We start from the raw sequence: 27,425 nt of genomic DNA on the forward strand, positions 1-27,425 counted from the left end.
AAAAAATTAGAACGGTTAGGAATTAGGATGTAAACTTATTTTGGTATTTTTTTCTGTTTAGGGTTGGGTGGTTTCTTCTGAAGCATTTCAAGGCTTATTGGGAGGGGGTGGACTTCAGTTGGGTGATTTCTTATCACCTCTTCTGTATCTTTTTCTTCTCTCTTGAATAATTTCTTTATTTACTTTAGAACAAAAACTCGCCTCAGAATTTGGTTTACTTGCATTTAAATTGGCATCCCAACCATTAGGCAGAGTATCATGAATGCTTGAGATTATAGAGTGCCGTAATTTGTTTGAATCCAAGGGAAATCTCCACAAGCATTTGGCCAATAGAATAGATTCCTAACCCCCAATTACCTATAGAAAGACGACCTTTGTCATTGTTCTTATAGATTGTTTCCAAGTTCATTAAATTATCTATCTTGGATTGACCCCACTCCCATAGAAAATCTCTCATTTACATGTCTTATGTCTAGCCTCTAGCAATCGGGGTAGGGACCTTAAAGACTCAGAGATAATAGATGGATAGGTTTATTCATGTTGATCTTATTATTGTTACACAGCTAGACCCTTCAGCTTCAAGGTGACAAGTTAAAACAGATCAACTATAAAAAAATCCTCTGCCTCCAGGATATTCTCAGAAACCCAAAGAGGAGCAGCAGATCTGAGGGCTATCATACATATTAGGGTGGTACAGTGGCTGAAATATTTGGAACTATTCACAGATTACACTGTGGATGACATGTTGAGGAAGTGGGGTGAAATTGCAAATTGCACACCTGTGGCTTGGACTCCCCCACCTAGTGGATTCTTGAAATTAAACTTTGATGGATGCAGTAGGGGAAATCCGGGGCAATCGGGGATTGGAGGTGTTTTTAGGGACAAAAATGGGATCATCTCTGTCATGTTCTCAGGCCCAATTGGAGTGGGTGACCCCCTTAGAGCTGAGATCTTTGCAGTTATGGAAGGAGTCCGGAAAGCTAAGGAGTTGAACATCAAGAAACTCATAATTGAAGGGGATTCAGAGGTAGTGATAGGGTGGCTGACTGAAGATCAAAATGGTTTATGGAAGTACAACAATGAGAGGAGGAAATTCATGTGGCTAGTGCGGGAGATGGAAGTTAAGACATGTTGGGTTAAAAGATCGGCTAATTCCCTAGCTGACGGTTTAACTAAACAAGGGGCAGAAAGGGATTCACTGTTTTGGGCTAAGCTGTAACTTTAGCGTCTTCTTTTCTCTTTTTCTTCTTTTTTTCCTTTTATGAGGCTCTTTGTGGCTCTTGGAAGATAAGTGTGTTTGTCTTCCTCCTGTAAATTTTCTACTGATGATTTAATGAAAGTGTTATTGATCAAAAAAATAAAAATAAATAAATCCTCTGCGAAAGGGGAAAAAAATAATGAAAAGTGTGACCATAAGTACCTATGTACTAATGCCTTTGAAAGAAGTTTGGCACTAACAACTTCAGCGTCATTGATGGTAGAAGGAGGTGTAAAACAGAGCCACTGAATAACCATAGCTTTTTGAAGACTCTGCAACCGCTGTTGCTCTGCAACATCAGACAAAGCCTCGTTGCATTTACCAAGTCTGCTTTCTCGGGACCTAGAGAGAACCCTATTGAGGTTCAATTGAACATCATCAGTCTGACTCTTCCAACTTTGTAAGTACGAAATGCAATGGTACTGCATATACATGCATACCTTTCAATGATTTCTTCAAAGCTACCTTTCGCATCATCACCCGGAGAGAATGGCAAGTACTCCATTGCAGAGAGAAAGATTTTATATTTGACATGCACACTGTTAATAAGCACCAAAAGTATGATTAAGAAATGAAATGTACCCAACAACTCAACAAAGCCTTATCCCAACCATATTGCTCAGATTAAGAAATGTAATTTACCAAAACCAAGGTGAGAGGTGAGAAGAAACATAAGCAAAGTGTAATAAAATTCATTCTTGGTGAATGTCCCAAGTTATTACTGATAAATATATAAGTTAACAGAATGCAATGAAACATCATACTAGACTGGTCGTTCATTGGGTAAATTTCTAACAGGCTAAACTTTTTCTTAAAGTAAATTATTTTTTTTTTCATTGGTTGTAGTTTGACAGTTTCATGCAAGCATGTACAAGTATAACATGCAATATAATGAGTTGCTATACATTACAGATGCTCTTCCCAACCACATGAGTTGCTATACATTTCTAACAGGCTAAACTCCTTGCCATTTAATTCATCTCACTCAACCAAAAGAGGATTCCTTTCTTCAGCTATGCAATATAAGTTAGGAAATAGCTCTGTTGGAGGTCTGTTGTCATATCAGATGTTCTTCCCAAACAGCGGTCAATTTACATCCCCACTCCCCAAACAATAGTCAATTTCCATTCCCACTCTTGTATTTGATACCCTAATTGAAGACAGGGTTCCAGTTAAGATATCTGGTGCCAAATTTGCCAATCATTTCCACCATTCAGAGGCTATAGTTCTGCATTGAAGCACCAAAACCATTTTTCCACCAGAGCATGATTGGCCACTTTGAGCGAAGTCCTAGACCACTAGCAACTAAGGAGGGAATAAGGATAGGAAGCATATAGGTAAACAAGTTAGGTTGTGAATAGCCAACAAAGTGTAATTTTCCTACTATAACACCCAAAACACAGCCACAGGCACAACGCTCAAGGCAATTCTCCCCTTGACTCAGGCCTTCCACCCTCTAGCTCTTTAAGAATTCCACCATCAAGGCCAGACAGCATCCTTTAACAGCAAACAAGCCAAAAATTCTAACCCAAATATGAGAATTGTACTTGCTAAATCATACCTCCATTCAGGCATGTACTAAAAAAAGAAAAGATGGAGGGAATGTTCTTGCACTCGCTCAAGGCAATTCTAGCAGCTGCAATCCACTCCACAAAGTATTTTTTTTTTTTTTACTATTACAATGTTACAATTGCAAAATGTGCAACCAGAAGTAGGAATTTCCATTCCACCACAAAATTTAGACACATTTTAATATATCGAGATATCATGTTTCATCTACTACTTATATAGTAAATACATTATTAAGGTTGGCATTTTCCATAGAATGTCTTCTAAATATATTTTAGGGCACTGTTCAAGGGGAGAAATGGTGCACTTTTGATCATCATTTTACAATAGCAATATACAAGAACAGGATATCTTCTAGCAAACCCATCTGGCTCAGTGTACACTTTAGGCACTTCCATATATCCATATACATCTATCTAATTCATAACGCACCACTAATTTCCCCACTGAAATAGCTCTCCCAAAAAAATGTTGCATTCACAAATTGACAATCTAGATATAGAAAGGAAATAAAGAGATGAAAATACAGAAAGGACACCTGGCATTTATCCTTAGTTCCATCATGTGCACAAAGAGATCAATGCAACGGTGGCTTGCAAGCTGAGAAGCATATATCCCAACCAATTCCTCATGTTGCTTGGAAAATAGAAACATGGCATACCTGAAATTACATTTTCCAACTGAAGATAAGTCAAGGTTTGCACAAATGAAACATTTTAATGATAAAACATAGTGATGCAACTCCATAGAAAAAGGAAACTTGTGTACACTTTTAATAGGTGCATGTTTAGACCTGTCACTGGATAGATTACAATTGAGAGATGGTCCAGAAACAAATAATTGATTGGATGACTATAACCATTTATTGGTTTTAGACATTTTTTCTAATGAATATTTATTGGTTTAGACATTTGTGGATTACAATATACTTTTTTTGGGCATTAAACCTTTTTATTATCTATAACAAACAGTTCATGAAGGAGCAAAATTTACACATATCACAGATTTGAGTGCATAATGTAACAAGAATGAAGCACTCCATCTCAAGGCTGTCTTTGGGAGCCACAAGAGATGGTAAATACACAAGATACAGGACATACAATCTTAAGGACATCCATAGGAGAGAGTAATATCAATAGATTACAATGATATAAATTTGACATTTGGATCAGTAAATAAGTATTGTGATAAATCAAATGCCTCGAGATACTTTAAAAGGAGAGCCCGGTTGGTTTAGGGGACTCCATCTTTGCTGAGTTCCAAGCAATTCAACAGAGGGTGCAGCTTGCAAAACAGCTAAATGTGGACAGATTGATAGTTGAGGGAGATTCCAAGCAGGTAGTTGGGTGACTGAGATTTTTTGTTTTTGATAAATAAATTTCATTAGAGTCAAAGGATAACATCTGTTACAAGCATCTCAGTGCAAGGCGTGAGGTGCAGCCTCGCTCTTTAACAAAAATATCTAACAGATTATAACATAACAGATTTACAAATGGGCCCACTACATCTGATCTCTAGTTACCCCTTGCTTAGCTAGAGAATCAGCCAATGCACTGGCCTCCCTTCCCACCCATTGTATAGTTAAAATCATATGTTGTGTGAGCCATTTGAACTTCTTCATTTCATTTCTGTAACATCAAATCACTGAATCCGGGTTCTTTAGCCAACCCACCACCACCTTGGTGCCCCCTTCTATCATCAATTTCTCCATGCCTAAATCTTTTGCAATCTGAATGCCTTGTAGGGTTACATATAGTTCTGCCTTTAAAGAATCTCCATGTCCCATTGGTCCTGAAAAGATGGCTCTTAAATTTCCTTCCTTGTCTCTTACAGCCCCTCCTATGCCAGACAGACCTGGGTTGCCTTGGCTGCTCCCATCGAAGTTTAGTTTCAGCCAATCTTCAATGGGAGGATTCCAAACCAACCTTGCTTTAATTTTTTGTACTGCACTAAAGGCTATTATTAACAGCCGGATAGAGGAGAAGAGAGGTAGGAGAAGAGAAGAGGAAGAGAGGAGCGAAGAGAGAAGAGAAGAGAGAAGAGAAGAGAGAGATTTGGAGTCTGCTACAGTGCCGCTACAGTGCTGGCGGCGCCAGCTTATATTAATATATATAGGGCGATCATAATTAGAAGGGAAAGGACCCTTATGCCCCTACTTAAGTTACAGCATAAAAAACAAAAGAAAAAACTGCTTTAATTTGTCCAAACGGACCCTAACTCAGCAGAATACAAACATAATAAATAAAGTTAACATTCCAACAATCACCCTCAAGTTGGGACATGGATGTCAATCATGCCCAACTTGTCACACAAATTATTATGCCGCACGTGTTAAAGGCCCTTGGTGAAGATGTCTACAAGTCTCTGAACTAACATAAGGAGTGCACACTTCTCCGCTCACAAGTTATTCTCTAATAAAATGCTTGTCCACTTCAATATGTTTTGTTCTACCATGGAGGACTGGGTTAGCAGCAATGTTGATTCCAAAACTGCTTTCAGTAACTCCTCCGGTGTTCGAGCCCAAACTATCAACCGGACCACCTCCAGGTCTTTCCATCTCAAGTCCTTCATATCTACGTCTACAAAGCCACCCAACAAGTCGCCCAACTCCTTCAAGGTGTTCCAACTCCAAGCATGCAAGGGAAGGCCGAAGCACGAGACCTTCCACCTCTGAAAACCATAGATGAATCTCCCCTTCTCAAAGTCAGAGCTCCATTTGTGAAGCATGCTTTTACACCCAAAACACCTCACAGGACTTGACGTCACCAGCCTTAACGCCTTTGTCTCCAATTCCACGAACAGTAGGAACCTTCCCCACGCTATCCTTCAATCTTCTCCTCTTGTATCTCCTCCCCCTAAGTTAGTCAACCACCTCTGAACTTCTACCATCATTGTTCCATTTATCATCTCCCACACCAACACCCTTCTCAGCTCTACTCTCTCCCTCACTCCTTTAGAACCAACACACAAACTAAGACCTGCCTTCATTATCTTCACTTGAACATCTCCTTCCTCTGAGAAACCCAACTCCATTTGCAACAACAGAGTCCCTAACCTTTTTCAATCTCAATTTGTTGAGACAAGAGAGGTGGAACAAATATACCTTAAATATAGTATTTAATGCTAATGCCTTATTGGATAGTCTCTTACAATATGTATAATGAATTTTTAGAACTTGAGTAAGGTCTATGTCACCTCAAGTCTCTGTTTTGTATTTGAGAGGGTGGGCAATTGATTACAATTGTGTAGAGGGAGAAGGGCACTGCCAGTGCCAGGATGTTTGTAAAATCCTAGACCGACAAGTGTGGGAACTTGGGTCAAAATTTTAGAGAAGCCATTTTGTGTTAAAATGCTGGAAGTTAGGTTTGAATCCAGCCCACCCCTCCCAAGACCCTTGATAGCCTGAACCACTATCAGGTAATGGCTTTCTTCTAGAGGGCAAAGAGTAAAGTATGGATGCCCCAGTTAGGTGTATCCTTTGCTTCTCATTCAATTAATAAAATTTAAGGTACTTGAAGAATGGAGGCCGTACACTCCTACATCTTAATGGATTTTGTAGGTTTGGGGTTCCAAGACTATGTTTTCTGATTAACCTCAAATCATAATACCGTCAATATATAGATCTAATTAACAATATATGCATATAGATTCCCTCCCCTAATCAATACAGCATAATCACCTTTACCCATATAAAAAATATATATTCAGGATTTGCCACCAACTTTTAAACGAAAAGAAAGGTAAGTAGCCATATTTAAGACAAATTACAAATGTGTAGAGTCATTAAAAAATAAAAACATCTTATTGCTTATCCATCAAAAAGAAAAGGAGTACTGCTCACATGTGGAGAATTAGATCACCAACAGTCATAAGCTTCTCTCTAAAAGTGTCCTTCATTTGATCAGCAAGTAGATATCTAAGAACAAGTACTAAGTGTGCACCAAAACGGATCATCTGTGGATCACCATGAGGCCTGAAAGAATAATGCATGTCCGTAATTTCAAAGTTCAAACAAAAGAAATGTACTTCTGCATGTCCATACAAAGTTAGTTTCAACTAGAGAAAACAATAGTTCATCTGTACTTGAGTTTGTTTACAATGAGAACCCCCTCTCCCACTAGTGTTCATGCTTAGATCATACTTGGTCTACCTTTGAAGTAAACCAGCATCTATCTGATGAGATGTATATCAGCCACCCATTTTTGTCCACTTCCAAATGGATGGGCACTAAAATTATTATTCCAAAACCCACAAGTGCAAACAGAAAGTCCAGATCAATGCATGAGAATCATATAGAAGGTCCATGGTGGGAGGCTTTGGGACCTTATGGTACAACTGAATATATATACATGCTTGTACAAAAATAAAAGGAAAAAGAGAAAAAGTTTCAAGCCCCTAGATAGGGATATTACTCTCACTACCTGAAGACATTTTGATCATCTTCTGAAGGTGATATCCATGACCACAGAAGTTCCAGGAGATGTGGTATATCACCCACCATAAGGTTCATCTGTTCAGAATCATTAGGTAAGTGATCTAGCAAGAAAATGAACCATGACTAACAACAAAACCGATGGAAAAATCACCAAATATGACTGTGTGACTTTTTATCAACAACAGATCAATATATACTTATCAAATGATCAAAAAGGGTACAAAGTTTAAAACTCTTTTAATAGAGATCTGAGATACTAGTATAAAGAGAATCACATCCCAACAGCAAAAGCCCACCACCTCCAAAATCACCTTTCCCCAAATTAATGACATCATCAGCAAATTGGAGTGATACAGCCCAATCAGATTTTGGTGAATGCTGAATTTTAGCCCACCAAATTGCAAACATCTAGGTCTTCTTCAACTAGAGTGCATAAACAACACAAGGAATTGGAATAAGAGCATGACAGCAGAGAAGGTAGAGAGGATGACTGGTCAATGAAGTATTTAGGATTATCTTTTGGTGTCAAATCTAAATCCACTAGCTTTTGGGTAGTAGAGAAGGTAGAGAGGAGACTGGCAGTTTGGAACAGGAATTACATTTCCCTTGGGGGAGGTTGACATTCATTGAGTCTACTTTAGCAAATCTACCTACATATTATTTTCCCATATTCAGTGACGTTCTTTGGGAAATTGACGAAGGGAAGAAATACCATTTGGTCAAATTTGAAAAAGTGAGTAGAAAGGAGGATGCTGGATTGGACTCCTATCTCCAGTCATCAGAGATAGGTAATGTAAGCAAGAAGAATGTATCTCCCTAGGGGAAATGGTTGTGGAGGTTTCTGGTGGAGAATGAAAAACTATGGCACAAGATTGTGGCTAGCATTCATGCACTCTTAGAGAATGGTAACAATGTTGGTTTTTTTTTTTTTTCAAAAAAGCCACTCACTTAACCTTAGAAAGCCATTCATGGTATATTCTCCTTGTTCCTCAATCATGTCAAAAATGGCATGCCCTCTAGTGAAAATTGAATTGTGAAACTGCATACCACCTACTAATCTCCTATGTTTTTCATTTTTTGTCTTTGCAAATGGTATATTCTCCTTGTTCCCTTGGTAGTCTGGATAGATTGTTTGATGCATCTGTGTTCACAAGTCCAAAGAGAAGAGGCAAAGTTATGTGGAAATGTACAAGGGTACTGGTGTTTTGGAGACTTTTGGGAAGAAAGGAAAGCAAGAACTTTTGAGAAAGAGAGAGAAGTAGGGAGGCAATAATTAAAACACTCTAAAAGTAGCATATTGGGTGAAAACAATGGAACTATCAAATTTTACAATGGATGATATTATCAAGAATTAGGGGGATGGTGGCAACTTCTTTGTCAAAAAAACCAAAAATAAAAAAAGGATTGGACACCTCCAGAAAGGGGGACTGAAGCTAAACTTTGAGGGAACATGGGTAACCTGGGACATCTAGAATTGGGGGAGTAGTAAGGGGTGAGAATGGAACCATACATGCAATGTACTCTATTCCAATAGGTTATGGAGATTCAGTAAGGACAAAAATGTTGGCAGAATTATTTGGGGTGTGCAAAGCCAGGGAAATGAGGTTGAAAGATTGATTGATTGAAGGTAATTCGAAGGTGGTAATAAGTTGGATAATGAAGGACAAGAGAGTGATGTGGAAATTCAGAAATGAATTTAGACAGTTCAAATGGTACCCAAAAGACAAGCAACTAGAAATTAGATGGGTACAAAGGTTAGCCAACAGTTTGGATGATGGGTTGGCTAAACACGGGTTAATAAACAAGTTTTTTGGGGCTCAAATGTAAAAAGAGTGAGGGGTGAGATGCTGAGATTGAAGTGAATATGCTCATATATCTGTAACCACAACCTCTTGTTGAACCTATAGTTCCTACTTAATGGATGAAATCTTCTTCTTTATTGTTGATCCAAAACATAAAAATAAAAAACTCATGAAAATGAGAAATGATAATATCGTCTATGTCATAAAGCATATAATCTGATTTCTATTCTGAATTTACATCCTAATTGTATTCTGTCTTCTCCTCCCATTATCTAGATGGTGAAAAAACTTGGTGTTTTCATCTCCTTTAATCCATTTAAACTTAGCTTTTTTCTCTTCAACTAATTTCTACCCTCCTAATCGGCTCCAATTTCAATATATGTGATGATCTTCTTAATTTCCTTTTCTGCCAAGACACCTTCACCCTCCAAGTCTTCTTGGTAGATGCCATGAAAACGTTATTAATGATGTAGAAATCATTAGTGAATAACAAGGGAAACACAATAAAATAAGATTACCTCGAAGATTCATAACAATAGGGTAAATTATTTATACTTCCCTGAGGTGTTGGTCAACTCAAATGCTTAAACCACTCATTAGGCTTAGCTAATAACTCATACCCTTTTGACCACAAAACTAAATAGATGAGACAAAATTAAGAATAAAGTACGTAAATTACCAAAGTGCCCTTGACAGTAAAAGTATTACTTTCTCTTCCAATCAAGATAATCTAAGCCTTTCCCATCTATATGGGATCGGCTACATCAATCCAATCTCACCATTCCATCCTGTCAGTTACATGTCCATTGCTAAATTATGAGAACTAAAATCATTTCTTATTACTTCCACCCAAGTCCTTTTTGGTCGGCCACAACCTCTTTTATCCCTTTCAACTTGTAGCAGATCACTTTTTCCAACAGGTTTTGTAGACAGTCTTCTATGCATGTGACCAAACCAACACAATATACTTCCTCTCATTTTATGACCTATTGGAGCTACTCCTAGGTTCCTCTGTATAGCTTCATTTCTAACACTGTCCTTTCTAGTTTTAGCACTCATCCATCCAAGAATTTGTGTTTTTTTATTAGCACAAGCTTTTGTATTTCTGCACACTCATTTTTTGTACATGCTGTTTCTTAATAGTCAAAAACACTGTTCCATACAACATAGCTGGCCTTACAAATGTTTATAGAATTTTCCTTTTAGCCAAAGTGGTATATGCCAATCACATGAGATTCCAGATGCACCTTTCAATTTGGCCCATCCTGCTCTAATTCAAGGGGATAACATCCAGTGCATACATTTTGCAAATAAGAGTATATATATAGTACTCTCATCTATAAACACTAAATACAGTCTTACCTTTTCAGATTTTTATTATGTTTTATTTTTTTCCTGAACCAATTTTCAAACTATCATACCCACCTTTCCTTTTTTTTTTTTTTGATCAACAGAAAGAATTTAGGAGTTACAAGAGCTGGAGTGTAAATTCCACCCCAAAATGGCAAAAGATTACAGATTTGCCTAAAACATTTGCTGTCTCACAGCCCCTTGTTTGGTCCATGAGATGACTACATGGGAATCCCCTTCCACCTCCAGATTGTGGAAGCCTAGTTGTTTGGCAAGCCTTAACACCTGCAGTAGACTAAACAGTTCAGCTGTCAATGCATATAAGGCCACCACTCTACCTTCTATATCTTTGAAGACACCCCGTACCCCAGCCAATTCCCTACTGTCCTTGCCTTGTCTATAGCTGATAGTGCCGCCTCTTTCCAGGTTCTCAAAATATCATTCAGTGAAAAGACTTTAAAATCATCCAATGACTAATCAACGATTTCTGCCTGAGTCCTACTCTTATCATTGAAAATTCTCCCATTTCTTTCTTTCCAAATTGTCCAAACCATAGCTGCTCTGAATGCTTTTCAAAGTAATCTTCCTCTTTTTGTTGGTTGTCTCAAGAAATGAGGATCAAAAAGGCCCACCGCATCTTAAGGAGGAGTCCATCAGTACCCAAATAGAAAACGAAGCTGCTCTCAAATATAATGCACAAAGGAACAGAAAGTAAAGATATGGGAAATTGTTTCACCACTATTCAACAAAAGAGAACACATGTGAGGGGATAGGCTTCTATTTGGCTTTCTTTTCTGCAGCACATCACAAGTGTTGATCTTTCCAAGAAAGATCTCCCAACAAAGGGACTGAATTTTAGTAGGGATAGGCTTGCTCCAAATTTCTTTCACCGGTAAGTTCACCCCCAATGCACTAGGTTCTGTAAAGAAATTGAAAAAAGAGGCACAAGTGAAGTACCCATCCAAGGAAATTGACCACACCCTTTTGTCCTCCAAATTTTGATCCAAATAAACTGACTCAAGTCAAGCCAATAAAAGCATAAGAGAATCACGTTCCGATTCAAAGAAAATCACAAAGTTTAATATTAGGTTAAGTTTGTAAGTGGAGAGTGCATAGAGCAAAGGAAATTGGATTTTAAGAGCACTGTCCCCCAACCAAACATCCTCCCAAAACAAGACTTTTAGTCTGTTACCCACATCATACCGAATAAGATTGAGGAAGAAGGGATATACCTCATAGATTGCTTTCTAAGGAGAGGTTGAAGTTGCATCAGAGGCTACCTTTGCATCCCAGCCACAATCTCATTTTTTTTCTTGATCGATAACATCAGCTTCATTAAATTAAAAGAAAAGAGGGAATATGGATACAAGAGGGGAGATAAAATATCCTAGCTCCCCAATAACAGAATACAATGAGAATACAAAGAGAGAAAATTAAAAACTAGCCCAAAATACAGACTCCCTATTCACTCCTTGCTTGGCCAGCCCATCTGCAAATGAGTTGGCACTCCTCTTCACCCAGCTGTACTGAATCTCAATGTCCCTACACAGCCATAAAAACTGTTTCTTTTCATTGTTAAAGTTCCACAAACCACTGTCCTCCTTCTTCAGCCAGCTAACCACCACCTTCGAATCACCTTCCCGGATCAAACTACTGATATTTAATTCCTTTACTCTTTGAATTCCTTCAAGCGCTGCAAGGATCTCAGCCCTAAGAGAGTCACCTTCTCCAATAGAGCCAGAGAATAAACAATAACAATCCCTTCCTCATTCCTGAAAACTCCTCCAATCCCAAAGGGCCTTGGATTCCTTACACTGCTGCAATCAAAATTCAGCTTAATAAATCCCGAAGGGGGAAGGGACCAAGACGGACAAAGAGTCATCTTGCCTCTAGCAGAGGAAGCAATCTCTTTCCATTTTCTTAGCATGTCATCCACAGAAAAGTCTGCAAACAACTCCAAAGATTTTAGCCAGTGGAAAGCCCTTAAAACGATTAGGTCTAACAGTTCTTCCAAGGTTCTTTCCTTCTCTGAAAAAATACGTTTCTTTCTTCCCACAATGACCAGCATACCGCTGCCCTAATACTCCTCCACATAGTCTTCCCTTGCTACTTAGGCCAACTGAAAAAAGGAGAGAACAAACCTTGGACACTCACCGGAGGATTCCAAAAACACCCAAAGCGGGAGAAAACCCACTCCCATACAGTTTTAGCAGCCTTACAAGAGACCATAAGGTGGTAGCTGGATTCCCCATCAGCTTTTCAAAGAGCACATCTATTAGGAAGTAGACAATAGTTGGGTCTCTTTCTCTGAAGTAAGTCAAAAGTGTTGATTCTTTCCAGGAAAATTTCCCAACAAAAAAAGCCAACCCGAGGAGGAATAGGCCTACTCCAAATTTCTTTAACCGGAAAGGACAACTCAACAGGAACAGGAGGTTGATTTAAGGTTTCAGAGCATGAAGCACAAGAGAAAGTACTAGAGCTAGAAGGAGTTCATAATCCGGTGTCTTCCTTAGTAGGATTTATGAAGACATTCTCAAGGGAGGCTAGCAAAGTTACCAAGCTGTCCATGTTTGTATCCCTAATTGCCCTACGCAAGCCTAGGTTCCACCCAAAGCCAGAAGTGGAGTCTAAAGGAACCAAGAAAGAAGGAAGATATGGGTTCATTTTTCAAATCTGATAGAGCATACAAGGAAGGAAATTGGTCCTTCAGAGGAGAATTCCCGACCCAATGGTGTTCCCAGAATTTTGATTAGTTACCAGAGTTTAGACCATACCTGATCCAAGGGGAGAAAACTGGAAGCAGATTGTGAATGGATTTCCAAGGAGAAGCAGCTGAGGCCCTTGCCAAGATTCCAGGATCCCAGCCATTGTCTTCCGACCCATGTATGCTAGCCACAATCTCAGTCCACAATTTATCCCTTTCCAATGAAAACCTCCACAACCATTTCCCCAACAGGGCCATATTCCTTTTCTTGAAGCTACCAATCCCAAGACCTCCTAGCAGTGTTTTAAAAGACGTGGAAGGCGTATGCCTGGAGGCGCGCCTCCTGGCGAGGCGCTCCCAAAACGCCCTAAGGCATACGCTAGAGGCACTGATACCTTTGAGGCGTATGCCTCCTGCACTTTTTTCATGAGGCGTGCTAGAGGCGTACGCCCTTTGCGCCTCATGCACACCTGATATGAAAATACAAGAAAAAAAAAGGAAAGGAAAGGAAAGGAAAGGAAAGGAAAGGAAAGGAAAGAAAAGGAAAAGAAAAGAAAAGAAAAGAAAGGGAAAGAAAAGGAAAGGAAAGAGAAGAAGAAAAAAAGAGAAAAGGGAAGGGAAGAAAAGGGAAGGGGAAAGAAAATGGTTTGGCCTTCGCTTCGACAAGACCCCCCCCCTTTGAACTACTGTTATGCATCTCTTTTCTTCTTAATATAAAAGATTTTTAATAAAGATAATGAAAAAATGAGATCCCCCCTTCCTCTTCATCCTCCTTCTTACCCCCCTCCACTTAAGAAGGCTTACGCCTCCTTGTGTTCAGGAGGCTTACGCCTCTTGCGGTCCGAATTACGCCTCATGCCTCTAGGTAGTGGAACACCTCACGTCACGCCTCCGCGTTTTAAAACATTGCCTCCTAGTTCTTTACACCTAGTGACCACCTCCCAACTTACCCTATGATCTCTCTTCTCCTCTCTAGGCTCCCACAGAAAATTCCTTATTAATTTTTCCAAAAGATTGGAAACCTTTGAAGGGATCTTAAACACTGACAGGTAGGTTAGCTAGGGTAGACCTAATGAGAGTGACTCTCCCACCTAAAGAAAGATAATTTTTCTTCCATGAAGCCAGCCTCTTCTCAACCCTCTCCACTACCGGAATCCAGAAGCTTACACTCTTAGGATTATCTCCTAAAGGGAGGCCCAAGTATGTCAAAGGCCAACCCGAAACTGCACAGCCTAGCTCACCTGCAAATTCCCTTAGGTCCCTCTCATCCACATTCACAACCGCCACACAACTCTTATCAAAGTTCACCTTGAGGTTAGATATCTGCTCAAAGAGTTGTATTGTCAACTTTAGGTTTCGGATCCAATTAAAGTTCCCTCCTTCACAGAACAGGATAGTGTCATCTACAAACTGTAGATGTGTTAAAGGAGTCTCCTCCCTTCCTACTCTCCACCCTCTTATCAGATTCCTCGAGTTTGCTCTCTAAGGACCAATCTCCCAAGCACATCAGCAATCAGGGTGAAAAGAAAAGGGGAAAGAGGATCTCCTTGTCTTAGACCTCTCAGTGCAGAAAAGAAGTCAACCATAGTTCCGTTCACCATGATAGAATAATGACAAGTCCTGACACAACCCCAAATCCACTTACACCACCTGTCTCCAAAACCAAAACTCCTCAAAACCTCTGCCAAGAAAGACCAATCAACAAAGTCATAAGCCTTCTCCAAATCCAATTTGCAAATCACTCCCTTCTTCTTTGACTTCCTAAAGCTCTCCAAGCTCTCATTTGCAATGAGAATCTGATCGGTGATCTGTCTTCCCTCAACAAAAGCACCTTGGTTGGGTGCAATAATAGAGGGAAGCACCATTTTTATCCTAAGAGACAACACCTTTGCAATGATTTTGTACAAGCTCGTCACCAGACTGATAGGTCTAAAATCCATTGGTTGTGATGCCTCTTTCTTCTTTGGGACCAAAGCAATGAAAGTTGATTTCAAACCCGGATTTATTATTCCTCTTCTGTGGAACTCCTCAAAAACTGACCTAAGATCATTCTCCAAAATATCCCAACAGTCCTGGTAGAAGGCTATTGTGAAGCCATCTGGACCCGGAGCTTTTGTCCTATCCATTGAGAATACTACTTCCTTTATCTCCTCCATATCAAAACCATTGTGAAGCCACAATCTGATTGCCCATGTATGCTTTTAATAAACCTGTACCATAGCCTTTCGCTTTCAAGTGGGACTCTCCACAACCACTTCCATAAAAGAGCTAGATTCTTCTGAACAAAATCACTTAACCCAAGCCGCTCCTCCTTTGGCCTACTAACTTGTTCCCAATTAACCAAGTGATCCTTCTTTTCAACCCTTGGTTCCCATAAAATATCTCTAATGATCTTCTCTAATTGTCTAGTGATCTTAACAGGGCTATGAAAATTAGAGAGGAAATAAACCAGGAGATTTGCTAGAGAGGCACTGATCAAAGTTATCCTTCCTCCCATAGAGATATAATTCCTTTTCCAAGAGGCTAGTTTTTTAGTAAGTCTCCATCACTAGTTTCCGAAGCCCCTCAGTCCTTGGATTCCCACCCAACGGAAGACCTAAGTACTTTATAGGCCAGTTTTTAACTTCACAACCTAGCACCTCAGCTAACCCACAAATAACCTCCTCATGCACATTTACACCTGCAATACAACTCTTTCCCCAATACCCTTAGATTAAAGCTATCCTCAAATTTCTTATCAATATTTTTAGGTTAAAAGAGAATCAGAGTTGTAGCCATCACAAAAATAAAATTATATCATCCGCAAACTGCAAGTATGTAACCACAACCTCCTCCCTACCCATTCTCCACCATCTTAGTGTGTGTAACCACAACCTTTCATACCGACCTTAATACCACAGTGGGAAAAAAAAATACTCTCCTACAAAGTACAATTCAAGGCATTGTTTAAAAAGCCCATAAATTCCCTAATATTTCCACGACGTATTTCCATTCCCTAGGATAGTGATACAAAATTTAATGGATTTGGCATATTCCCTAGTGAACACTACCGGCACCATGTGGAGTACAAAAGATAGTATTATAACATAAGTTGGTGACAATATTAGATATGTGGAGTGGCCATGTTATTGCCCACCAAATGTTTATTATGACCACATTGAGCCAGTTCGATGTTCATTTCAAACATTTAGTTAAATATTAGTTTTTGTTCCTGTAATAGATTATTTTGTTGATCTAGAATCATTTGCATTTTCTACGAATTTGACCATAGTTTCTTAGCTTTGTATAATGATTTGGAACAAGATAACTTCACAACATATTACTTTGTCTTTGTCTATTATTTATCAAAAAAAAACATATTACTTTGTCTATATCCATAGTTTCTTAGCTTTGTTTAGTGATTTGGAACAAGATAATAATTTAAAAAGGCGTGTCTATGTTTCTTTTATTGTTTCATAAAACATCATTCTATATTTTTCCATATTTTACAATGTTTCCAATGTGTCTATAATTTTTACAATGTAACCATATGATAGTCACATCAGATCACACTTTTCTTATTTTGTCTTTCATCCAGGCACCAAAGGTGTGGAAATGTAGCTTCTCAGTAACCCGCAAATATACTTACGAAGACCAATGTGGATGCAAATGGACAACACTGTTCCACAAGAGTGCAGAAACTTCTCAACAAATGAAATTAAAATCTGAAATAAATAAGAAGTACAAAAACTATTTGCCAGTTATCAAAATGTCATTTGAGTTAGATTCTTGCCTCAATTTGCCGATGCTGCTCTTTGCATCCTCGAGAAACTGCTTCATGAACCATGTCCCTAAGCCATGGACAAGTAGATCAGATGATTAGATATCAAAAAAAAATGCCACTTCAATGCAAGAAAATATGGAGCAGAATCTGTTTTGCTCCCATACCCTGAATGGAGCTTCTGAAGAAGAGAAGAGAGATCCCGAGGCTGTTGGCTGAGAACATGACATGGCCAACTTTCTGGACCAGGAGTATGAAAAGTTTGATCTCCATTTCCAGGACTTGTTTCTATTGCACCTCCATAACTCTTTAGCTGCTCATGTCCTCCTGGCTGAAAACGAGCTAATTCTAAATCCACCTGAACATCAAGCCATGACTTGGCCATTGCCCAACAAGCAGACTGCAGTGAGAAAAATAAAAATGTCACAAAAGAAAACAAGTAAAGAATAAAAACAATCAGAAAGTTGCTGATAAAAAACAACCAGAACGAAAGTTTATTATTGATCAAGGTGCAAACAAATGAACATTGTGATGGAAGCTATAGCATCTCAGATATGCAACAACTTGTTAATTCTCTTTAAGGATCAAAAGTACTACCACACCACTGTAATGGCTACAGAAGTACCTCACTCTCTCTATCTGGTAACAAACCACATGAAAATGCTTATATGTATGCAGTACTTTCATACAAGTACAGCCACCTGAACAATTATTAGTGTGTAATGTATAGATTAACCCACTATAAATAAATTTATAAGAAAAAAACTAAGTAGAGAAGAATAATATGCTGCAAAGAAAGCAATGGCATATAGACACAAAAGAAAAGATATAAAGAAACTTAAACCAAATATCAGCATATTCGATAGGCAGTATTGTACTAGTTCTAGAAGGTGATTACCAAGTTGTGTTATGCTGGTGTACAGATAGTGAAAATTTTGTGGCTACTTAGATCCCAGATTAGAGAACCTAAAAAATTGGCCAGGTGATCTGAACCGTGCATTCTTATAAGTATGAAGGATCGCAAATTAATGTCTATACTGTAGCTAAAGAAGGAACTAATCAAAATGAGCTGGTATTAGGGGGACCAGAACAAGTTCTGACGGGAGCTAGATGGCACCATGTCCCCAATAAAAACCACCAATACATTACTCGCCCTCAAAATGTGACCTTGCATTGTAGAAAAGCAGCTTTAGGAATCAAAGAGACAGCTTAGGAAGAAAGAGGGAAAAAAGTAGATTAGCTAAATTACTTGCAGATAGTAGGTGAGGTCATGGAATGATTACAAACATATAGGTTATATAAGGTAACTTTTGTAAAAGATATAAAGAAACAATCAACAGTTTTGAGGGAATAGAGATCCATCATATGGATGGCCGAACCCTGCAGGTAGGTTGGGCGAAATTTCAAAAATTTCTTCTCCCTTCATCTAGGAATCACATTCCATATTTTAGAAAATCTGCATTTTCAATGATCAATCTTAAACCATAAACCAAACCAGATCTGAAACCAGAAGCAAGAGAGGGATATACCTGATATGGAGAAGCAGTATCTCCCAATGGATGTGTTCACACAAGGTAGGAACCAAAGACTACTCCCACTAAAGATGGCGCAATGTAGGATGGAGCAGAATCAACAGTGTTCTTCCAAAAGAACCGAACCCTTCACAAGAATTCGCTGGAGGCAGTGAGCACACCTTCATATTTGGAGTGTTTTTCCAAAGACTGATATCAAGATCCAATCTTAATCGCTCCTGCTAGAAAGAGGAGATCGAACTAGAAGTAATGGCGGCGGCAGGAAGGAGGCGGCAAGGAGAAAACAGCTCAGTCTCACTAGGTGTTGTGTTCTCTCTCTGAATTTCGAATGTGATTGATCTTCTATAGCTACCGCCCCTTCTCCTTTTATAACCTCAAAGGGATCAGCTCTTAATCTCATTAGGAGTTGCTAATCCAAATCATATTTGGATATGAATTCCCTTTAAGAGATAAGGATAGACCCTTAACTTATCTGTAGATTAGATCAGCCCTCTCCTAATCTAATTAGGAGGTTTCCATATCTGAATCTGTATTCAGATTTGGACTCTCTGGGTGGATAGGATAGAACCCTATCCTATCTGCTAATCTAATCTTAGATTCGCCCCTTCTTTAACTGATCAAATCAGCCTAGTTCGAAATGGGATTAGGCCAATTAATAATGTGTGCTCACTTAGCCTTCCAAACTGCTGCCTAGTTGGGCTTCCTTGTATGGCGTGGGACTCAAGCATTGATCTACACATCAACCACAAGGGTTCGGCCCAGCCTTTGTTACAAGGCCTAGCCAAATTCACTAGAAAGCCCAGTGAACCCCCTGAGCCCATCACATGGACTCTATGGGCCCAAAACTTACACTAAGTGGTCCCTAGGCCAAGCCACCTTGTAACACCCAGAGACTGCGGGCAGATGCAAGATTAGCCCATCCGGTATTTACCCTCAATGGTCTTACACTTAACCACTCAACCCATAATGATCATACACTGCCCGACAAGAGAGGGCATCTCCCTCGACTGCAAGGAACAGTGCTAAATTCTCTACTCACATGGATCTCGGGAATTAAAACATTTTGCAAACAATTTGAAACCGTTAACATATATATACTTTTATATCCGCATATAAAATATATTTTGCAAAACAAATCTCAACGATTGAAATCGGTTCCTGGCAATCTTGGTTTCCATCAGAGATAGTGCATCCTCGATCATTACCTTTGTCCGAAAAAGGAGTTGATCCTATCACTATGATCACCCACTCAGATGAATTTTCAGACTATCCCAACATACCCAGGTTTTGACCCCCGCTAAGGATCTCACTGGTTGGCATATCAAAAACAGCCTAATCCGACACCTGGTGCAGTATCATAATCGAGTCTAGGGGTAAGGTGTAACTTTCCAGTTTTGCCCACTAATCTCCAAGGTCCAAGGCAATACTGGAAATCTGGTCTGGTTCAGGGTTTCAAGTAAACCTACACTGCATGTGCTTTGGGTCTCACCTTGGTAGCTGAGACAAGCCACCCCAACACTTGGCAGCACACCAGTGTCAGCCTTAACAGGATAAATCTCCCCAGACTTATCCAACGGCTATGAACATTCTAAATTAACACGGGTCTCATTAAGTGTCCAGTTTAAGGGTATTACACAGAAACACACCACAAGAACATGAACCAAATATGCACTTTATTCATTTACAATAAATGTCATAAGTACATCAATCTGATTGGAACTAAGGGCATACAATTGTCTAACAAGTTTTTATCAGTACTGAGTAATCTATTGATAAATTAAAAGGGACCGAAAATAATAAACATGTATGAAAAAAATTATGCATTCAAATAGGCATTATGAAGGCCTTAAATAGACTAAGAGAAGGAAATACCTCCCAATCTGTACAAAGAGGAAGCATTCGCTTTAAGTTGCTACATTGAGATGCAAATACAGCAGTCTCATATTTCCCACCATCTTGTTCTGCAATTTTCTTCAAAATGAAAAACAAATGATCCTGTTAGCTTGAGAAAGTAACATTTAACTGTTCATTCACAACCAATACAGCATGAAGCAAAAGATATAACCTTATCAACCTAAAATAGAAAAAAAAAAAAAGATAATTGTCTTTTGTCTTTTTGTTCATATACATGATAGTAGTAGAAACCGCATGTTTTGCATGTGGAAGTACAGAAAGCAGTGGGATTGCATCTTGAGGGAGTAACTTCTTAAGGAATGTTAGCATGAGCCATTTAAATCACAACCTGTCCTGATATAAGGGCTTTATGGTGCTCATTTATGTAAAACAATCATCAACCATATTTTTCTTATCATTTTGATATTAAAGAAAATGATTACCTTCAACAAGATAACACTTGATGTGGCCAGTTTACACATTATATAATTAAGAATTGAAATTGTCATAAATAAAAGAAGAAACTACATAGGATCATTTCCAACTAATGTCATCAGGAGATGATTATGTATATCTTCGACAAGACTTAATCTAACAAACATCCTAAATATCAATTTAAAGATATCAAAGTAAAGTTAGATATTTTGCACAGAAGAAAATGTGTCTCTGAAGTTCCATTCTTTTGGATCCTCTAGATGGTCTTTTCTGCATGTGACTCAACCATCTCAGCCTACCTTCTCTTATTTAATCACCTATGGGAGTTACTCCTAGGTTCCATTAAACAAATTAGATTTATGGACAAATACCTTAGAAACAAGAGGTTTTAAAATAAGGACTAAAACAGAATATAAGCAATGCGAATTTAACAATAATAAGAGTCAAAATCAGCATATACTTAGGATTGGAGACCAAGAGATAAAGTCAATATGATCTCTTCCATTACCACGGTTCAATAATCCAGTGAGGAGAAACTACGGAACTGTAGTTGTCCTACGGCTAGAATGGGTATAACAGTAAAAGAAGAACAAACTGAAGTTGTATATGACACATATACTAGAAAAATGGGTAGAAGCAGTGCACCTTCATTTTTGAATGACACTAGAGGCATCTAATGTTATAAGGACTCATAACAAAGCTAGTGCCAAGAGGTTTGGGTACATGAATCATGGCCCACCATAATGCCACAGTTTTCAAGGTGCTGAGGTGAGGCGAAGCAATGTGAAAATGGAGCACCTTGTCACCTAGGCAATGAGATTTTTTGAATAAAAACCAAAAATCCTAGGGAAATTCCCTAGGTTCCATAGCAAGCAACAACCATCTTTCACTACTAATTGTCTATAATCTTCAAAGAATGTGTATAAATTTCATCTAAAACAAAGAAAATCAACATGTTCATGAAAAAAAAATGGAAGAGAGAAAATAAATTTCAGAAAATAGAGGAATTGAGCCTCTATTTTTTCCCTACAAAAAGAAAAAAAGAAAAAAAAAATTGTGTTAATTGGAAAAAAGTATAGTGTTCTTTCATGTTTATTAGTCCACTTTTTAATTTGATTGATAGCATGCTTGTGTTTCATTGAAGGGTTGCATGAAAGTGTTATGGTCATGTGAACTCAACAGTCAACATGTTAGGCTATAGTCATAGTAAGGTAGTAAATCCTACAGGCAATCTCTATTTTTTCATATTTAAGTGGGTTGTTAATGAGTCATTTGGGATAGAAACTAAAGCATGCACTCACAGGATAGTTTGGTTTTTAGTTTGATTAATGGCATGTCTGTGTTTTATTAGAGAGTCACAAGTGTTGTGATTGTGTCCACACATCAAAGGGTAAAATTAAACTTTGCTCCTTGGGTAATCCAGGACCCTCTGGAGTTGGGGGAGTCTTCAGGGATTGGGGGGGGGGCAGAGGGCAGACTAATGGCACTACATTCTGGTCCCATAGGTGTGGGAGACTCTCTGAGAGCTGAAATTATGGCTCTACTACAGGGATTGAGATTGGCTAAGCAATGGGGATTTCAGAACTTCGAGGTGGAGGGAGATTCTAAACTATTGATAGGATGGCTGCAGACAAAAAAATCTGTGTACGGACTTTCAGACAACAGATAAAAATATTGTGCTTAGCAAGGGAGGCTGGGGCAATCTACAAATGGGTAAGGAGATCAGCCAACTCTGTGGCTGATGGTTTGGCAAAACAGGGAGCCTTCAGGGAGAACTTTTTCTGGGCTGTATTGTAACTTTCTAGTTTAATTTAAGTCACCGTTCCCAATCAAAAAAAAATCATGTGAACACATCAAAACCAAATCACCCAGGCAAGCACTCATTGGATGATTTGATTTTACATTTGGTTGACAGCATGTCATGTTTTGTTGGAGGGTCATGAGAAAGTATTGTGACCATTCGAACTTGTTGCTCCACATGCTAAGCTATCTTTGACTCTTTGTATTTGTTGATTGTCAAAGTAAGTGAGTGGACCCTAGAGGCAAACTTTTCAAGGCATCTAGGTGATGCAAGGCAATGAGAGGTGTGTCATGCCGAGTCAGCTAGGCAATGGCTTTCTTTTTAATAAAAACCACAAATCCTAGGACAATTCCTTAGGTTCATTGGCAAGCAGCAACTATCTTTCATTTTAAATTGTTTTGTAATCTTCACAAAAAAAATGTATAAACTTCATTGAAAACATACAAAATCAACATATTCATGAAAAAAATGGAAAGAAAGAAATTTCATAAAATAGAGGACTGGGTCGAGCCTCTATTTTTCTCCTAGGAAAAGAAGAAAAGAAAAGAAAGGATGTAAAAGGAAGAAGAAGAAGAAAATAATCAATACGTGAGTGGACGACATTTTGAATTATTCTAAGCTTATCGGTTCAGGTTTTGAAGTCTTCAAGGGTTCAAGACACTATACATGTTGATTGAACCCTAACAATAAGAAAAATAACAAAAAGAAACTAGTATTTTAATTAAAACTGAATAGTTTTCTCAGAAAAGCATAAATTTTACTATTAATTGTTTATAATCTTCATAAAAAATGTAAGTTTCATTTTTTATCAATAACAGAATTTCATTAAATTTATAAAAAATAATAATTACAGGATTGGGAGAGGTAAACTGTCTTACCTCTCCACAACAAATATGCAATTACAATTGATCCCAAAACAATTGATTCCTTCCCACTCCTTGTTTTGCTAAAGCATCAGCATAAGCATTTGCAGTCCCTTTAACCCAGCCAAATTGCACATCCATATCTTTAGTCAACCACTTAAATCCCTTTCTCTCATTGTTGAAAATCCAGAAGCCCTTTCTTCCTTTTGCAGCCACTCCACTACTCCCAACAAAGTTCAGTTTGATGTAGTTAATCATTGGAGGAAACCCAACAGGACTTATATTAGATCTATGACAATCAGAACTGGCCACTTCCTTCCATTTGTTTAAGATATCACCTGTTGAGCAGTGAGCAAACATATCCATAGATTTTACCCAATGAACCACTCTCACCATAATGGTTTCTATGATAACTTCTCTACTTCTTTCCTTGTCTGAAAACGGTCTTCATTTCTTTCTTCCCATATATTCCAGCCTACAGACACCATAACACATCTCCATAAAACCCGTGCCCTTTTTCTTTGGCCACCTCAAGAAGGAGGAATCAAACAAACTTTGCACATTGGTTGGGGGAGACCACCTACATCCAAACGATGAGAAAAAACATTCCCAAATTAAAGTAACAAAAGGGCAAGAGATTAACAAATGAAAATAAGTTTCTCCATTATCCATACACATAACACACTAGTGTGGAGATAAGCACCAATTTCTTCTTTTTCCTTTGGAGTAAATCTCAAGTATTAATTTTTTCCAAGAAGACTTCCCAACAAAGGCCCCCAACTCGTGGAGGGATAGGATTACCTCAGACCTCATCCACCGGAAATGGAATTCCCAAAGAATAGACAGGTTGAACAAGGGCCTTGAAAAAAGCACAGGAAAAGGAACCAGAAGAGGATAGAGTCCAAATACAACTGTCAGCTTTTGAGGATTCCAAGTATACCCCATCAAGGATATGAAGCAAATCCAGGATCTCATTAAGTTCTGAATCCCTCACACCCCTCCTTAAACCCAAATCCCAATCAAAGCCAGTTCTTGAGCTTTAAGGACCTAGGAAAGAGCACATAGGTTTATATTTATATCGCGATAGGGCAAAGACATAGGGGAGATCAGGAAACAAAGAAAAGAAAATTCAGGAAATAGAGGGGTTGAGCCTCTATTTTTGTCCTAGGAAAAGAAGAAAAGAGCTGAAAGGGTGAATGAAGAAATAGAAGAAGATTATGATGATGATGATAATGAAAGTAACCAATATGTGTTGATTGGATAAAATTTTGAGTTCTTCCATTCTTGTACATGTTGATTAAACCTTAACAAATGAGGAAAAAATTAAAAAGAAATAGTAGTTTAACTTAAATTGAAAAGTTGAGTTTAATAATGTCTATTTTATTTATTATAATCTCAAAAAGTTAAGAATTTAAAAGTATTCATGAGCACCATGTAAGAAATATATTGGCGATTAAGCAAGGCAACTTGACAACTATGCATTGTGTTCTATCAACAGCCAAGTTCTCTATTTCAATTCAACTTCCAATCTCTTTTTAAATCCAATCCCATTGGATACCTTCAACAGTAGGATGGTAGGATGGCAGGAGAACATAAAAGGATATGAAATGATTCTCAATGTTTCCTATCTCTCCTCATTTAGCTGCTTCTCCCTTTTTTTTTCCTTTTGATTGGTGATGCTTCTCCCATTATTAGCTTATCCCTTTCTTCCGATTAGCTAAAACTATGGATACTTAAAATTTCCATGTACTTAAATCCAATGGCATTTGGATTTGTGCTTCCAGCTTATTTTTCCCCAGTTCACAAGTTTTTCAAAAACATGTGCCTTCATTTTCATCACCTCAATTCCTGCCAATTCAAATGTGTTCCTCCTTGCTAAAAGCCTTGAACTTGATTCAACAGCAATGTCTTCCTCTCCCCCAATATCCAAAAGTTTCGTTATTCTAGAGTTATAAATTTGTTTTGAGCAGTTTCAATTTCCTCATGAACCTTAAACCTGCCCCCACTCATCGACTCCCACCAGTGACTAATATCTTCCTTTAAGGATGGAATAAACACATTTTCAAATCAAAAATAAGAAAAAGTTGTGCCACATCTTACGTTATCCAAGGATAGGAGATTCGGACAATGATCAGATACTGGTCTAGAAGGAGCAATTTTTAGAGACACCTCTGCAATCTGTCTTATTTCCTAAAGGTCATATTGGCTTACATGCTTAACAAGGTGAAGCTGGAATTGAGAAGGGGAAGGTCTTTAAGCATATTTTCATTTACAAGCTGTCCAGATTCTCTCATGTAAACAGTGATTCTGTTCTGGCCCCCTCTTTTAAGAAATTTAAGGTAAATTGTTCCCATACACCAAATCTAACAGTTTGATACACCGGTCAATTGGATTTCTAAATTTTTCTCCTAGCTTATTTATGCATTAAATTTTTCTCTTTTTATGTATTTTTCCTTCTCTTCTTCAATTTTTAGTCAATAGTTTTAGAAGGCTCAAGCCATAAAACTGCTGAACTGTGAGCAGTCAATTCCAGCACATGCAGCATCTGAGATAGCGGACCATGGAGACACCAGACCCTCCTCGCAGCTAACTTTTTATTTTTTTTATTAATAACAACAAAAATTCATTTCATTAAAGAGATAGAATAGCAGCTAAGTTTTCATCCCCCTAACTTCTACCTCTTAATCTAGAATATCAGAAAGAAAAACAAAAGGTTTGCTTCAAATGGGGGAAGATCAATAGTTGGTAATATGCCAGTTTCCAGGACCTGCAGTTTATCAGGGATGAGAGGACAGTCTATGTGCCCAATTGCAAATTTCTATTATCACACAAACAGTTACGGATTGGCTGAATCATCCATTCATAAGGCACAGTGACATTGTTATAAGATTCAAGGCTGTTATGTCTAAATAAAACAAGTTTACCCCAGTCTACATGTGCAAGTGTGAGACATAGATGTATATACGAATACCAAATGATAAACATGGAAGCAAAGAAATGTCATGTAAATGGATCAAAATGAACAAACAAACTAAGCAAGTTCAACAAGCCAACAGAGCTCTCCTCAGCCACCCCTTGAATCCTACCTCTGAAGCACAATATGAAGCCCATTTCCAAAGACGCCATTGGTGTCCAATGCCACTTTCCAATTCGATGGCTTGCAAAGTTCTATTCTTTCCACTCTTAACCACAGCTTCAATTGAAGGAAAGTTATCAAATCCCCCAAATGGGCATATAGTTGCTGCCCTCCATGGCTGCCATGAGAGGAAAATTTTGTCAATGAAATCATACAAATGAAAAAATAATAGCATTTCAACATGATGACACCTTAAGAGCAAATTTTTTACCAACCTGTCCAGCAGACCGACAGAGCTCACATGCCTCTTCCACTCTGCCTGCTCTTAATAGGGTCCAGATATCTTCTAGAAGAGATTCATCTTGTTTCTGTTCAAACAAAAACAGTAGATAAAGATTTAACTTGAGAAGATATTCCAAAAGAACCAGTATATCCTACATAGAAGGCATGGATATACGAACCACAGCATTGTATTGTATTGTATTGTTGAATATATGCAAAGGTTCAAGCTGTTCAACATAAAAATCGTTATCTATTTCTTGACCAAGCACTTGTCTTGCCCAGTGCCTCATTGGGCAAGGCTGTATCTATTCAATTTGATTCAATGAAATACTTTACCTTTTCTCTCAAAAAAGTCATAAAAAAGCCAGATAAGACCTAAACTAACCCACAATGGTAAAATGGCCAGTCCTTTAGAGCCACAACAGAAAATAGAAGCTCCCCACCTCTACCAAGAAGGTTGAGGGAGAGGGAAGAAAGAGAGAGCCGAGACATTGACTGCAGTCTTGGCAATGCAGGCCCATCTGGCAATGGTGGTGTAATCAGAAATACCAGAAACATCCTCCTAAGCTATAGGAGTGGCCAGGTGGGAGAAGGGAACTCATTCAGAGCTGAGATAAAACATTAGTTCTTCTGCACAGATTAAAGCTGGCATATGTTTCAGGTAG

General features: G+C 38.4%; 1 protein-coding gene across 2 annotated transcripts in view; it reads right to left on the reverse strand.

Moving 5' to 3' along the window:
* The window catches only part of LOC148842103 (nuclear pore complex protein), a 77,818-nt gene that overhangs the window by 21,067 nt on the left and 29,326 nt on the right, over positions 1–27,425 (reverse strand). For both annotated transcript variants that reach the window (XM_088959757.1, XM_088959756.1), the window contains exons 8-17: positions 26,754–26,846; positions 26,489–26,656; positions 20,283–20,381; positions 17,046–17,278; positions 16,891–16,948; positions 7,249–7,337; positions 6,669–6,800; positions 3,366–3,488; positions 1,699–1,797; positions 1,421–1,612 (exon numbers count right to left, since the gene is read on the reverse strand). In XM_088959757.1, coding sequence (XP_088815883.1) covers positions 1,421–1,612; positions 1,699–1,797; positions 3,366–3,488; positions 6,669–6,800; positions 7,249–7,337; positions 16,891–16,948; positions 17,046–17,278; positions 20,283–20,381; positions 26,489–26,656; positions 26,754–26,846 — 1,286 coding nt within the window. The remainder of the gene's footprint in view (positions 1–1,420; positions 1,613–1,698; positions 1,798–3,365; positions 3,489–6,668; positions 6,801–7,248; positions 7,338–16,890; positions 16,949–17,045; positions 17,279–20,282; positions 20,382–26,488; positions 26,657–26,753; positions 26,847–27,425) is intronic.

Source organism: Nelumbo lutea, chromosome 8, assembly GCF_056320005.1.
Source record: "Nelumbo lutea isolate HS-2025 chromosome 8, American lotus-T2T, whole genome shotgun sequence".
NCBI classification, from domain to species: domain Eukaryota; kingdom Viridiplantae; phylum Streptophyta; class Magnoliopsida; order Proteales; family Nelumbonaceae; genus Nelumbo; species Nelumbo lutea.